This window comes from Glandiceps talaboti, chromosome 5 (genome assembly GCF_964340395.1).
Source record: "Glandiceps talaboti chromosome 5, keGlaTala1.1, whole genome shotgun sequence".
Lineage (NCBI taxonomy): Eukaryota > Metazoa > Hemichordata > Enteropneusta > Spengelidae > Glandiceps > Glandiceps talaboti.
In genome coordinates, this window is record NC_135553.1 from 12,372,033 (window position 1) to 12,388,868 (window position 16,836).

The 16,836-nt window shown below is 36.1% G+C and overlaps 2 protein-coding genes across 3 annotated transcripts in view; one reads left to right on the forward strand and one right to left on the reverse strand.

Moving 5' to 3' along the window:
* The window catches only part of LOC144435157 (uncharacterized), a 34,544-nt gene extending 32,942 nt beyond the window's left edge, over positions 1–1,602 (reverse strand). The window contains exon 1 of one of the 2 annotated variants that reach the window (XM_078123723.1): positions 1,513–1,602. The gene's annotated coding sequence lies outside the window, so the exon portion shown is untranslated. The remainder of the gene's footprint in view (positions 1–1,512) is intronic. The other variant, XM_078123724.1, reaches the window with a different exon arrangement.
* A 4,026-nt stretch (positions 1,603–5,628) lies between these two features.
* On the forward strand, positions 5,629–16,405 carry LOC144435184 (GTP-binding protein 1-like). Its single transcript, XM_078123756.1, has 11 exons — positions 5,629–6,167; positions 8,839–8,947; positions 9,953–10,133; positions 11,091–11,299; positions 12,110–12,249; positions 13,122–13,360; positions 14,024–14,168; positions 14,593–14,775; positions 14,967–15,102; positions 15,455–15,596; positions 15,926–16,405. The coding sequence occupies exons 1-11, from the start codon at positions 6,012–6,014 to the stop codon at positions 16,389–16,391; spliced, it is 2,106 nt and encodes a 701-aa protein (XP_077979882.1). The 5' UTR covers positions 5,629–6,011; the 3' UTR covers positions 16,392–16,405.
* Positions 16,406–16,836: the final 431 nt, after the last annotated feature.

Sequence of the window (16,836 nt, forward strand, 5' to 3'; positions counted from 1 at the left end):
AAGTGCGTGGGATTATTTACAAAAAACACCAATACTTTATTTTTCTATGCAAAATTCTTTCCAACGCATGTTTCTAAAGGTGGTTGCTGTACAACAATAATGTTTTCAAAGCTATTTAACTTATCGATCACTTTATGGCAAACATTTCAAAATAAAGAAACCACCTGTTACATTTCCTTTGGTCTCTAGGAGTTAAGTAATGAAAAACCACCAACCAATTTGTTGTTTAACGGTTAACCATATGGATTTAACATATTAGAGCTTATTGTATTGGGCATCGAAATGCAGTAAACAAAATACGGAAATACAAATTTGAGGCGATTGACGTCATTCGATAAAATTGCATTACTCTTCTTTTGCATGACGTTTTCGAACTCACGAATATCAAATGTTATTCTTTACATTTCTCGTTCTTTTTTTCTATGAAAGGCATGTAATGAGGATAACGAACAAGCTTCGAAACATTACCCTGTTTGATTTTACATTCGTAAAGCATTAAAATAGTGAAGTTTGATTGTATGCTTTAATTTTTGTTTGATTTTGTGCGCTCTTTCACTTGCAACTTTCACCACAGAATAACATTAGAGAGAACACACAGCGTTGTACTAACATTTTCAAGGCCTTTCTAGATTCCATCTTTTGTTGGACAGTGGATACTTTTTCATCCACTGTCTTCAAATAACTTAATTTTATCTTTTTGGTCAGGCATCAGTAATAACATGACATCGAGAACAGTTTCTATGACAACAACAATCCCAGTAGATTAGACTAAACAAACGTACGTAACTATCAACGGTCCCTGGGTGCGTGACTAACGACGTCCAAGTGAAATACTAATCCCACCATAGATGATATGATTCATTTCAACCATGAATTCGTGTTTAAGAGATCAACATTTAGAATGTGACTTTGAAAGTTGGTTTTTGGGTGTTGATATCAAAATTCGAAACTCAATTTCAGCTGTATATAATTCTTGTATAAATGCGTTGTATGTTATTTGTCATACCTGAAACTTGTGACCACTTATTACATGCTAATTGGAAAACACCACAATTAGTTTTCCACATGAGAGTTAAAGAAACAAATATTTCATGAAGTTTGGTTTAAAAAAATAATGTTAAGCCGTTTGGAAGTGTTGTTTCTCTTACAAAATATGCTTACAACTTGATGTACTCTTGTGTTACGGTTGAAAGGTTACAACGCACAAGTAGATTTTTAGCTTTGAGCAGCTACTTTCTGTCAATCCTTGTCAACGATCCTCACCAGAAGGACAAATTTCACATCACAGTTACAACAGCCTTCCTAACTAACCTCCGTCGAGTCTGATAAGGACCGTCGACCATCACAGATCGAAAGCTCAACAATGGTACAAATTTGAAATGCTTGCATATTATAACCTTTTCTATCAACTTGATCTACCAAGTTGATAGATATAACTAATCTGGTCGAGTTATCGATTCTTTTCGTCGAGGGATTTCGCTAAAAAGAAACGCAAGTGTGGTATGTACTTACCAGACTTCCAGTGCGAGAATTGAAACTAACTGGGTCGTTTCAAAACAGCTCACAGTCTCCACGTATTACTAAATAGGTACAACAGCGTCATTTACCTTACATCGAACAGCAAAATGCGTCTATGGTTAAACACAGCTATTAACTTGTCAATTAATTTTTTTCTATACAGAACTCTCTAGAACATGTGTTTCAATATGGTCACTATACAGTCATCGTTCTTTGAAAGCTACGAAGTTATTACAAACCACGATATTGCTACAAAAAAAACACCTGTTGCACGAAATTTGTGGACGTGCAAGCAGTCCAGTTTGCCTTCCCTTCAGGAAGTAGGATGAATACAAACAAATAATCAACTAATTACTTATTTTTAAATAAACTATATGATTCATGAAGGTTTTAGTTTATAGTACATCGTGTGCGTAAAACCACTACAGAAATAAGCTAAGGCATTGAGTGAGTTCCCAGCTGTCAATACTGAGTAAGCAGCTGAAGTACTGTACTATTACATAATTGTAATTTATTATTTTCGAAATCATAAACATAGAAAATGGTTGATGAGTGAGTGAGTGTGAGTGAGTGAGTGAGTGAGTGAGTGAGTGAGTGAGTGAGTGAGTGAGTGAGTGAGTGCGTGCGTGAGTGAGTGAGTGTGTGTGTGTGTGTGTGCGTGCGTGCGTGCGTGCGTGAGTGAGTGAGTGAGTGAGTGAGTGAGTGAGTGGTCCACAAATGAGCCTGAGGCTGTAATAAGTTATATAACACATCATGTCATCAACAAAATATACCCTAAAAGCATATTGGGGAGTTCAAGTTATGCGCCATGCGAACAATGAAGTAAACTGAATAGGTGGACTTTGATATATGTATTATAATCATATATGTATTCATCACTTAGCTTTTTGGGTTATATATATAATAAACGGCTAAGTGTTTCTGGCCAAGACGTTTCGCTCTGGCTTTGCTAAGCCGCCTCAGTAAGTAGGCATAGTCCACGCATCGACCCTCCACCAACACCTCATACCACTATATGAGATCACACTAATTATCGCTTACGTCAAGTCACGTGACCCGAAATGGTGATCAGAACAATTGCTATTGTTTGCGGTTTATTCCATTTTCTCAGCATGTGTCGAGTTTTGTTATCCAGAAGCCAGAGCTCTGCCAGAAGCTTTCACCGTGACGTGTTAGGGAGTGTACAGTTTTAACTTCCAGGGGGGGGGGGGGCGGAGGATTTTCAGGGGGGGGGGCCACCAATTTTTCTCAAGAAAAATTAGGGGGGGCTAAACAAAAATTTCACTATTTGTTAGGGGGGGCCACAAAAAAAAACCTAAACCTGAATGTCAGGATGGACAAGTGCCAGATATGTATATAAAATAAAATATAGGCAAAACCCAACACTTGACTGTGCACAATGTCCTACAGAAGTAGCATTTAACATGGATTGATGATAAAACAGTGCACAAACCTATTAAATCACAATATTTGTATTCAGTGAAACAAAAATTGACCGGCGACTCTACCACTTCTCAAGGTAACTTTCCCATGAAATTGTGTAGGACTTGTTTCATCACAATCACTGTCTGAGATATCAGCCGTGCTTGAAGTTTCAGAGTTATCAGAAAAACAATCATCACTGTCTATAACACCTATTATAGCATTTTCACTTTCAGAGTCACTACTTTTGTATCACTGATCAGATGTCTGTAGTTGTAGTTTGAAGTTCATTTGCAGTCACTTTTCTTGACCTAAATTCATGTGTTCCAAGTATGTGCGTTGATATTATGTCTACTTTTTCTCCTTTTAATTTTCTATATTTTGGCAATTTATGCTTGTCTAGATATTTATCTAGCTCTTTTACGTTCAGTTTTTCTAGAGTTCCACTTATGAATAACTGCAACCAGTCATAGTCATTATAATTCTTGTTTTCTCTTTTCTTCTGTACCTCTAATCGATGTCTGGATCTAATGTTTTTCATCCTCTCCAAATTTCTCAAATGTTCAATGTAGTTTTTAACACTGTTCACACTGACAATATATTTCTCTAAAACGAGAAATAGCAGCTTCATCATTTAACTGTTTTGAAACATAGAGCTTTTTTAAGTTAGCACGTGGTTGGTAGTCATCAACAGTTCGATTTGTGTTTGGTGTTTCAAACACATCCATATAATGACCTGGGTTGTGCATATCTGGCATAGGATGTGGTATTCTGTTCATAGATGGCGATACCCAATCTGTAGTGGAACAGTAACTGCACTTTGAGCCATTTTGTATATATGAATCCCTAATAAATTCCATATAGAGCTCACCAATATTGTAATGGGTTTCAATAAATTTTCATTCTATCACCATGGTAGGGTTCAAGTATTATATGATAGATTTTGTGAGTTTGAATTAAACACAAAATTATTCACAGGTGCTGGGTGAGGAATGTATTCATAGCAAGCCATGCATTCATAAAAATATTATTCAACCCTTTGAAGTGATACATGTACTGCCCCCCCCCCCCCTCAGCGCATCAGTTTACTAAAGTCTCTTGAAATATAGTCCAGAAGTGTTTTATATTTTGCGTAGAGATAATATGAATACTATAATATAGGAAGGGTCTTAATATGTATTTCAATCTTAAATAACATGTTTTCCATTTGCACTGCAATTAAAAATGTTTCTAAAATGTGTAATTTATGAAGTGTTTAAATTAATAATAAATGATTGTGTGACCAACCACTGCAAATTAATCCTAAAATTTGAATATGTTCACATGGAAAAAAGTTTCCTCATGGTGCAATTTTGCACTATTTTTTCCAAACCTGTGATAAATAAGTATATATTTACTTGTTCATTTATTTGCTAATTTATTTATGTCAGTGTCGATGGGCTAAAAATCCAAGAAAAAGTGTAGCCAGACCAGTAGTCTATTCTGTTACCCCTCAGTTGTAAGTAGACATCCTGTCAGCCAATTTAACTAATAACAGTCTTTATTTGTGATTTTATGAGTGTCCGTGATTCAACAACTTTGTGCACTGGTTCAATTCTGAAGTAAGTATAAATATGGAATAAGTTAATACATGTAGCAACTGCTGGCAAATCTATGTGTTGCTGTACGTGTGTTTCATCTGTGCGTATTTTTGTTAGTGGTTTCAGGGGGGGGGGGCATGAAATAAAAACAAGAAGTCTTAGGGGGGGCCAGATAATTTATACCAGTTTTTGTAGGGGGGGCCACCAATAAAAATCCCTTGCTTCATTAGAAATCCTCCGGCCTCCCCCTGGAAATTAAAAATGTACACTCCCTTAGTCTGTATGATTTATCCTTCCACGTTTTTTCGATTCCTACAATTTTGAAGTCGGCAAGGGAGTGGTTGGATGAATTGAAGTGGTTTGGTATTGGATCGGTTTTGTTTATCGAAGAATAAATCATACTGACTAACACGTGAAAGCTGCTGGATAAAAAAACCCTCGACACATACGAAGGAAATGGAATAAACTGCAAACAATAACAACTGTTCTGATTACCATTTCGGGTCACATGACTGGACATAAGCGATAATTAGTATGTATAAATATGTATATATATATATATATATATATATATATATATATATATATATATATATATATATATAGTATATTAGTGAGCCCCTGAAACAAAAGGGATGCAATAAATAAGTAGATAAATAAATAAACAAATAGTATATTATATAATATGGCCAGACTAAACGAATGCAGATACACATCTGTACAGTTTTACAGGAATTGGTTCAAGTGTCAATTTGAAGCAGTGATTTATATACTAGTACTTATCAGCCCCTGTGTTTCAATGTTGGTAATACGTATTACATGTAAATTTACTCAAGAACTCGCTTCAGTGTATATAGCCGGCCTCCGTTTGTGTCAATGCGCCCTTATGAACTTTAACCTTGTGGGGGCGCACTGCTGACAACGCATGCGTGGTGTGATGATGACACATCGAGCAACAGTCTTGAGTTTTGGAAAGGTGACCCATATTGCACAACAAATACACACAAAATTCAGTGTTTTCTTTGGATACTTCGCCATTTCAATGCATTGCATCAGTTCCTTCAAGTATAAGGAGGCTAAAGGAAAAGTATTTGCAAGATCAGATATGCCAGTGCGATTATCGAGAGGTACATTTTCGTCGGCGTCGACCGTGGACCGAAAACGAACAATGTCGATGCTGTTGTAGGTGCAAAGTCGATAAGTCTACAATCTGTAAACGAAAACTCCTTCACCACAAAATCCTCAAATATAGCAAGGTTTGAACTTTTAAATATATTTCGTACATATTTTTGGTGTGAATCTCCCTCGCGATCCACCCATACAACGTAAACACATCCGTGCATTATTTTATTCTGGTCCTCTTTTTAAATTTTGATCAAACCAGCATAACTTATTTTAGTTGTTTGAGTCAGGAGACCCTCATTCCCAGCTGGTGGAAAGGAGATCAGCGTAGAATTAATTTGCTGCCTCGTCGCAAGGAACATAGACAAAATGTGTGCAGCTATTGTGAACAACTTTCTGCCAAACTCTCCAAGTCAAGAGAGCTTGAGGTCGCCAACACTGGAGCAGAATTTGTTTGCCCCTGATGATTTGTGTGATGTGAGCAATGGTGACTTGGAAGGTTTAGAAAATGGTATTTCTCTCAAGGTAAGTTTAAAAAAAAAACAAAAAAAAACTGTGATGTGAAGAATTCCAGTGTCCACGTAAAATGTTTGCTAGAGAAACCATAGACGTTGTTGGAGAGAGAAAATCCCCAGCCCCTGTTTATAATGCCAAGTGCATATGTGGGTACTTTGGGATATGTTATCATGTTTATTTATTATTATTATTATTATAACTTTATTGCAGGATACACTCCCATATACTATAAAAACACAACATTTACTGTAGTACACAAGACAAACATTAAAAAGAGCACTCTAAAAAATAGACAGACAGAAAAAGATATTTTAAAAATACATTAAATTCATATATCTTGAAGTTATCTTCGAGCGTAAAAAACAGTCGGAGGAGAATACCGCCGAAATTAATAAGTTCGAGCTACTCTTCACCCTGTCAAAAAATCTGAAGAGTAATTTTCTTCTAAGAACTTCAAACGTTGGAACGGTATTTGACACGAACATAGCACTTGCACTGCAATCACGTGCATAGCCCATAATGATTCAAAAGGCATTGTTATAAGCAACTCTGAGATCGTTTAAACTTTTGTTACTGTACAAAGACCATAATTGTGAACAATACATATTTGTACAAAAACTTCTGAACAAATAAAGTTTGACATGAGTCGAACAGAGTGGAAACTTTACTTATACTTAGGTTTGTGGTTTTTTCTATTTTATGTTCACTTCCTATGTATATTCTCATACGGGACAAATCGCTCAAGCTGCTCAATAAAAGAACAGTGTTCATTTAGGTCAAAAAACCCCTCCACCTAAAAAAACAAACATCCACAAGTGTGACATCACACATTTTATATGATGTAAACTATGATGAAAACTGTAGTGGTCACACCACTATGATCAATGTAATGTAAAAACATGATTGTAAACAAATACTACCAGCACCATATCTCCAGCTATCAGTTTTTATCGACATGTCAGTATTAAATACAAAAGCGAATATCATTGAAGGAGTGGAAATTTTCCATTGAAATGTGGTTAGAAGTTCTATTAGAAGTGCGAAAATGAAGTTTAGCAATTGCATTGATGCCAGAACCCCTCCCCACTACATGAATGAAGTGACGTTTTGCGATTGTCCCTGATAGTACGATCACAGAGAATATTGAATATCGCAAGCACTTGTGCAAATAAGTTATAACCCAGCTTCTCCTGTCATATGCTACATCATCGTCGCAAACCACAATCATTTTTCGGTATCGTTCTTAACGAGTCGGTCCCTACTTTTATTTCGAAGTGTAGCGAAAGAAATAATAGCTCTGGTTTGCGAGAATGATGCTACATGTACATACACTACATACATGTACATTGTATATACAGTAATAATGGATTCTATAACAGACTTCATGAATCACAATGTCAATCTGGTGTCCATAGATGTTTTCCACCTTATGGTTTCGTGAAAACGATTGAAATTGCTTATCAATGGTTTCTTTTGTTATGCACATTTACAGTTATAATTTTTTTTCTTTATTTCCAATGATACATGTATGAATCATTACATCTGGTTCCTCTTTATGGTTTCTTTAAAAGAATAGTTACCGAGATTATCAATATGTTCTTTTATCATACAAATTTCAAATAATTGTATTTTAGTCTCCATTGATACATGTATGATGAATTATTTACAATGTCGATGTTTCTCCTTATGTTTTTTTTTAAAACAAAGCCACATGACAATATATTTTGTCATACAGATTTCCAATGATTTGCATTTTAATATAATTTACTTATTTTGTTTTAGAGAGTACTGTAATAGTATGAATACATAATGCTCACCCTACAATACATGTATGATGAAGAGTTAACTAATTTCTTGTGCTGAGTTGTATTCAACATCTACAGCACATTGCAGGGTACCGTTCACTGGCTGTGTTTCATACTATCATACAGAAACTAATAAGAAACTAAACATTGTACACTTGAAGATAACAAGATGGCAATTTCTTCCTGCATTTAGTCTGAAAGAAGTATACAATTTAAATGTACTGCAGCTACAAACTGTAGAGACACAGACAAATGGGCATCATTGCTTTTGGTGTCTGCACGGTGGCATGTGGGTTTATTTCATGTAGCAAGAAACTGTATTCATTCCACCTTTGCTAAATTAAAGTGTAGCATGTGCAGTTTCTTATTGGTTTCTGTGTGGTTGCATCAAACAGCCAGTGAACAGTAAGCTGCAAAGCACTGTATGCAGTTATAGACTGGAAGAGTTGTCAATGTCTACAATCCCATGATCCTTTGGGAAGGCTACCTTGTGCATTCTCATTTTTTGGAAAACCTAGAATGTTAAAAAAAATAAGATGAAATGAGTTGGTTTCACTCACTTTCACTTATCAGTAGCATGGATCTCACCAGTACACACATACGTAATACAGCCATGCATGTATTGACTTAGATGAACACTGAATATTCATGACTCCTTAGTGCTTATTTCCTGCTGATACATAGTCATGAAATGATGAATATGAAAATACATGCTATCAAATATTGTGAATTAAATCCCAAATGGAAATATAGTATTCTAATGTAATCACTCAGCAATGCCAACCATAACTGTGGTTTGCACCTGTAGTTTTCTATTGTTTTTAGTTTATATGTAACTTAGATATTTAGATAACCCCTCTCCTCTCATTGGACAGTGCTTATTGGTAAATCCGGATGAAGCTAGCTATGAATTTTTGGTATCACAGCTACAACGAAGATTAGAAGATGGACAAGGAGAAACTATCTATGTGGTTGGAGAAGGAGGTGAGTGGTTTTACTTGAATATTTTTTTTCCAACATTGTAGATACTTCATAGAGTGTGTAAACACAAACATATTTTGAGTGTACAGGAAAATGAAATTGTTATTGCATAATCATGATGTGTAGCAAGGAATGTATGTGTCAGCTATAAATCATGTTTGTAATTTTTATCAAACCAATCTCAAAATTTTGTGAAGGTGTGTATGACAAAAATAGAATTTTTATGGTCCATATACATGTAACGGACAATTGCACAATATCGCACAAGCTCAACAAGCAAACGTTTTTCGTGTAGGTCAAAAGCCTCTCCCCAAAATGAACGTTCACAAGTGCAACATCAGATGTTTATATGTGATGTAAACTATGGTGAAAACTCTCGCGGTCACATCACTACAATCGATGTAATGTAAAAACATGATTGTAAATACAAATGTACATTAAAATACTACCAGAAACCCAGCACCATATATCTCACATTAGAAGATATTTTTATCAGCTTATCAACATCTCGGTAGTAAATACAAAAGCTGTAATCATTGAAGGAGTGAAAGGTTTCCATCGAGAGTGAATTTATTTTATGTGTAGCAGAATACACACACAAGTTTTTTGTGTGGAAATAATTCCTGTTGACACACTGTCACTTAGAATTGAATTACAAAATATAGTCCTATTGCTTTACTCAGCTGTTGTGAAAGATGTCAACAACAGTTGCACTGAATTTGGCTGCCAACCTGATAAGTTATTTACAAGTAGTGTCTACTTTCCCCTTGCTCTGTCTGCCAACTTAAGTTAAAGTGTATCTGACATCATGATTGCCATCCTGCCAATTTTTCTACATGTTAGAATAAATATATTCAATGTATGCTATTTTAATCCTGATAGTTATTAGTATTATCTATCTTATAATTGAAATTTCATTCACCCCCCCCCCCCCCCCCCATCATGAAACAGGCCTGTTTTCGTAACACAGACCTGTTGTCGTAACACAAGTTCTCTTGCATTTGATAGATGGGGCTAAGAGTGGTCTTAGCAAAGAAGAAATAGAAGCATCAGTGGCAACACTAAAGATGATGGCTGCCCAGTTAGATGCTGATATGGTGTTACTTAGAGAACGTACTCTTCAGGAGGGAATAGTAGCAGAGTACCTGGTTAGGAAAAAAGCAGATGAACAAGATTTTTATGAAGTCAGGTAAGAAAAGCATGTGTCTTTTCCTGTCTGTGTTGTGTGTCAATGCATATCCAGTGTTGTCCCCAGAGAGTTTATAGCATGTAGCCGTAGACCTATTGCCAGGTCCAAGATGTATTGCACATCTCCCCATAGAACACTGTGTATTCTGTATGCACAGAGGGGCTTGCACACCACTCAGGGGGTATGTGTCACCAGCCTGTGCCCCTGGTTTACCGGTAACAGCCTTCTCCATCATTTATGACATGTAGTCTTTCTTCTATAATTTCACTCACATTGGAAAGAGTTCAACATCAACATGTCTTTCCATCATATCATGATGAAAATATTATTTCAAATATGGTACAGACAAATCAAGACAAGACTAAATGTAACAAGTAACATCATGCAATCGATCTTGGAACTGGAAAATCAACTATATCTTAAAACAATAGAAATTAATCAACATAACGAAAATAAATTTCATATTAGCCAGTTTGCTATGAAATTTTTTTTTCGAGAACACTTATGGACAAGATAGGAGAGATTCAAAGATGTATCATAGTGACAGCTTTAATAGTGAACTCTATCACGTCGATTCTGTCCATTCTTTCAGTAGTCAAAAAGAAATATGAATGTACATTTTTTAGTCCATTCAGACTACATGTAGAGATAAAACTTAAACTTGTATGTGCTAACACAGATGTCCAAATATATGTCAATGCAATGAACGTAAGTACTAAAGTTTTAACCAATACACACATTGACAATATATTTTTTTTGATAAACTGAGAGCTTGTGATTGTAAATCAGCAGTCTTGTTCACTCCATGATAGATGGCGCTGTTTATGATCATGACAGAATGAACATGGGAATGTGAGGAAAATGGAAGAACCACCACTGAAAAAAAAGTGTGGTACTAACAACTGAAAAATATCTACAAAAAAATTGATTATCCCCATTTTCATGATGATTTTCCAGAGTTGCTGTTGTTGGCAATGTAGATGCTGGAAAGAGTACATTACTAGGTGTTTTAACTCATGGTGAACTTGACAATGGACGTGGCTTTGCAAGGCAGAAGTTATTCCGTCACAAACATGAGATGGAATCTGGAAGAACTAGCAGTGTTGGGAACGACATCCTTGGCTTTGATAGTACAGGACAAGTTGTCAATAAAACAGATTACCACGGTGAGTTCTTTCAAGTAAATGTCCAGCCAGGTGTATTTCTGCCAATGTATTGATTAATACTGTCATATTTTTATTCTTCAACTTTGAAATCTTGTTAAGAAAGCCATGTTGGGGATGATTTCCTGCAAACCTTTCTTGGAACACCTCTTGAGCTGATTTCCTGCAAAGGTTTATGGAAATACCGCTTGAGACGATTTCCCGCAAAGGTTTATGGGCATACCTCTGGAAATGATTTCCTGCAAAGGTTTATGGGCCTACCTCTTGAGATGACATCACAACTACTCTAATCTACAACAAAGAAATTGATACTTCTTTACAAGATTTTAAAGTTGTACCTATTTTCTGGAAGTATTACTGCACACCAATGTTGTATGTAATGTATGCACACTATACATATAACCCCATGATGCAGGAGTTCAAGCATGATACACTCGGGGTATGTGCACGAGTGCTTGCAGTGCTTTGTGCTTGCAGTGCTTTGTGCAGCAGAAAACACTGCAAGCACAAGTGCAAATACCTCTGAGTACCCACACTGGCACTCATGCAGCATGGGGTTCTGCTATTTTTACATATATTCATCCGAAAAAACAAATTTGTAAGACAATGCAATCACATACTTTAGTGTAGAATGAACGAAGGCATCCTCATTTGCGTACCATTTGCATTCAGGTATGCAATTATGTTTTCAGGTATTGCACTGCAGTGCAAATACCCGATGTGTGCACAAGTAGTCTCTGGCACATATGTAATCACACCCCTTCCTTCAACTTATTTATCCACTGTTTTTTTATTTGTTTCTTTTTATACCAGGAGGTGGGATAGACTGGACTAAGATCTGCCAGGCTTCGTCCAAAGTCATAACTTTCATTGATTTAGCTGGTCATGAGAAATATCTGAAAACCACAGTATTTGGAATGACAGGACACGCACCTGACTTCAGTATGTTGATGGTGAGTTTTAAAAGTTTTAAAGGCCTATGATTCAATCCTAGATTTTCACACTTGTGTTATGTTATCAGGGGAGCCTATCAGATTAGATTGAGCTCACTCATTTGTTCTGGACCAATTTTTACTATAGCTCTGTTTATCACAACTGAATTTGAATGTTAATCCAAACTTTGCATGTGAATGATCACTAAACATGTGACTGTCACTTAGGATGGGTAGTCTTAGTGTCATGACACAAAATATTAACCCTTTAGTGACTTGGTTTCTGTAACTCTATGTACATGTAATTACACACTAAATATAGGGTATCAGGCTTTAGAGGGTTAAATATTGATACAAACTTAATGGTAGAAATACAGTAAAATACAGTAAAATCAAATAATATGTTTGGGGAAAAAAGTTTCCACTACTGTAGGGAACTTCCATGTGTACATGTAAATGTGTGAACATACAATGTGGAGATTTACTCAAAAGGATATCCAATGGATATGAATCTACCTTGTAGTTATAAAACTGTTACCCTCTAGACTATCAGATACGACTTGTTACAGATTACAAGTTATCAACACCTCTTTAATAAAAATCTACACCAATATATGTATTAAAAACCAGGTATTTTGACAAATAAAATTAGGTTTGCTGATCAATATTCATGGAAAATGACCAACGTTGATCTGAATACTCCCGGAAAACTGATAAAACTCCTGGAAAGTCCTGGAATTTTGTTTGACTTTTAAGTTTGTGAACCCTGAATACTTTACGGTGAATCAAGATAACGATTGTAGTTTGTGGCTGCTTACTAGAGGTCATGCTGCAGAAATATCAGTGACATTTTCATTCCATTGATAACACCCTTTATGTATACTTTCCTACAGATTGGTAGTAATGCTGGTATAGTTGGTATGACCAAGGAACATCTAGGTTTAGCACTGGCTCTTAGTGTACCAGTCTTTGTTGTGGTAACAAAGATTGACATGTGCCCACCAAATGTCTTACAAGAAACTCTCAAGTTACTCCAGCGTATCCTTAAATCGCCTGGCTGCAGAAAGATTCCTGTCTTAGTCAATAACACAGATGATGTTGTTGTCACGGCAACAAACTTCAGCTCTGAAAGGTGAAGATGTTTTCTGTAGATTTTGATCTTGATAAATAATCCTTTCTAGTAGAAATAGTACATATACTTGTAGTGTATGGTTATGATAGATCTCTGACCTCTTGAGTTGCTGTTTTACAGTAAATACTTGGTATTTACAAAATCCCAAAAAAGAGTTGTGTTTCCAAATATATAGATGTCCAATTGAGTACAAGCATTGCTATGCTGACTACTTCATCATACATTTGTAAAGCATGCTTATGTGGTGTTTCCCAAAGGGAATTGTTCACAGATGTTGCAGCATAACTGCGAAATGTAGCAGTTCAAGTGATTAGTTCTGTTCATTTATTAGCCTCAATGGGGACAGCCTTGAGGGGGCTATTGGAATGACTCATGTCCATCTGTACATGTGTGTCTGTGTGTCTGTGCATGTGTGTGTGTGTGTGTTTGTGCACACATGTCCGTCTGTCTCTGTCTGTGTTCAGCCATATCTCTGACACCCATGACTCAATGTCAACCAAACTTGGCACAAATGTCTAACACTATAGAGTGCATATGCACATTACTTGAAGATTGTAGGTCCATATTTCAGAATTAATTAATAGCACCATACCCACTTGTAGTGGGGGGGGGGGGAACTCTCTCTTCGAATGTGGAAGATTTATTTATCTTTTTATCTTTCAGAGTGTGTCCAATATTCCAAATATCCAATGTAACAGGTGAAAACATGGACCTCTTAAAGATGTTCTTAAACCTACTGTCAACAAGAATGAAAAGTGCTGAGAATGAACCAGCAGAGTTTCAAATAGATGACACCTACTCTGTACCTGTAAGTACTGTCACAGTTTTTGTTCCTGTATGTTTCTGCTTGAATTTTTGGTATCAGCCATGGGCAGGGAAGCCCATGACAGTCTCATACAATACGACTAAAAGACAAATACAGTTGGGTTCAGTGAACAACATATCTTGAGCTTGTCATCAGGGAATGAATAAATCCTAATTTTTAAATAAGTTAGCAGCCATCAAAGGAAGTAAAAATGTAAAAATATTCGTCTCCAAAAACTAAAATGTTGTACTATACTTACTTTCTGTTTCAATCTCCAGTGTGAAATGGGTTGAACAGGCAGTACAAATGTATGTCATATTTCAGTGCTTTGCAGCCATTTTTGAAAGAAAAATTTTACCACATTGTAATCACAAAGCGGTACATACAATGTAGTTACAGAGTCAACTATGTTTTGTTTTGTTTACAGGGAGTAGGTACAGTAGTTAGTGGAACAACATTAAAAGGAGTGATCAGATTAAATGATACACTTCTGCTAGGTCCAGATGCCTTAGGACAGTTTATGGCAATAGCCGTTAAAAGTATTCACCGGAAAAGGTTACCTGTGAAGATGGTGAAAGGAGGACAAACTGCATCTTTCTCATTAAAAAAGGTAACATTTTGCCTGTGTAGAAAATAATGGTTTTGTTTCTAGGATGTATTTCTGTGTCATCTTGCAGTACAGTTCAGATGTACATGTATACCCATTGTTGCCACCATATTTACAAAGCATTTATTTAAAGATGTGTTTTGAGAGAATCTAAAATGGTAAATCTCGGTTATTCTTTTCTTCTCAATTTTCAGATCAAAAGATCTCAGATCAGGAAAGGCATGGTTATGGTGTCTCCAGCTGTACAGCCTAAAGCATGCTGGGAATTTGAAGGGGAGATTCTTGTACTACACCATCCCACCACTATCAGTCCACGTTATCAAGCAATGGGTGAGCTGATGTCATAAATAAACTAAACTTGTAGTTTAATTTAAAACTCAAATGAGAAGTTACAAGTATTTTTCTTTTAATGGACCTTCCAGCTATGTTTAATCTTAGATAAAAATTTTGCCGTGAAATCGTTCCTACAATCATAATATCAGCTTCAGTTTGCTTTTGATGTTTCGTATTATTTAGCTTTATTCTTTGGACCAATCCTTCAGTGGATGCAACAGTCTAAAGCTGTGATTTCAATGAAGAAACCGTTTTTAAACCATACAATGTATGTGTATACTGATGTGTATATTTTTGAAACACCAAGTTTATACAATTATTTCACCGTGCATTATTTTTTTCTATACAGTACATTGTGGTAGCATCAGACAGACAGCCACCATCACGTCAATGAGTAAAGATCATCTACGTACTGGAGATAAGGCACAAGTTCACTTTAGGTTCATTAAGAATCCTGAATACATCAAACCAGACACAAGAATGGTTTTCAGGTTGGTGGTGATCAATTTGACGTTGTTCTTGCACTTTTCAAAATTGTAGTACATGAAGGAAATTATCTCTAAAAATACAAAGGTGGTGTTGACAGGAGGAGTGGACAGTCAATTGTTATGTAGTTCAGGTTACAAAGAAAATAACATGGAAATTGCAAATTACATAATTATTAATTGTTTTACAAAATTTACATTTACGCCTAAAAGAGCTAAATTGATGATTCACAGAAAATAGCAATGCTTATTTGCAAATTGTACTTTAACTAAAACTTATTAACTCCAATTATAATATACATCAGATATCAAATTGTGGTGGTTGTTTTTTTCAGAGAGGGACGAACAAAGGCAGTAGGTAGCATCCATAAAATCTTTCCGCATGTTGTAGCAACTGCTCAGACACTGCGACAAAAGTCCCACAAAGCGAGACACCCACACCATGGAGGGGCCTCGCAGGCTGAAGGAAGTCAAGATGGCAAACCAGGAACTGGTAAACCAACAGGGAGAGGTCATGGTCGTGGTAAAAACAGGGGGAGACGAAACAGAACTAATTATACACCAGGAACATTAGGGTCACAGTCTTTAGATTCTGAAGGATCCTCAACAGCACCGGCAGAGACGTCATCGGCAGAGACGTCATCGGGACAAGAGAAGGAGAAGACTTCAGCATCTGATCAAACTGCCGAGTCAACATCAAATGAAGTTAGACAGACTCCCAACCTTGTAACAATACCAATGAAAACTGAGCAAGACAACCCTAGCAAAGCTGCACAATCAATACCAGACAGTGCAAGTTGATGTTGTGGTTATATCCCCAAAAATGAAGTATGATGACTTGCAAGTATGATATAATTTATAAAATAGGCCAAAAATATAACATAGACTTTTTTGGTCATGCATAATTTCAAATACTAGAACACTTCTGATTATCTTACATGCTTTATTGTCCTTCAGTTGTAAACCTTCAGAATTCTATATTAGTTTTAACTTTTTATTTAGATTCTCGCAAGATATTGTCAAGACCTTTGACAAGCTAAAAGCACCTTCTTTAGATTTGTGTTAATTAATGAACTGATCATGTTTGGTGTGTATTAGCCAGGACTCTAAATGGTAGTTGCATTGTTCAGTCGCACAGTTGATTGCAATCCTGGAACAAACTGCTATTAATACTAATAGTCAGCAATGTGCAACAAGGGCAAAGAGAGTTTCTGTGAGAAATCTTATACACCAAAGAGATAGCTGA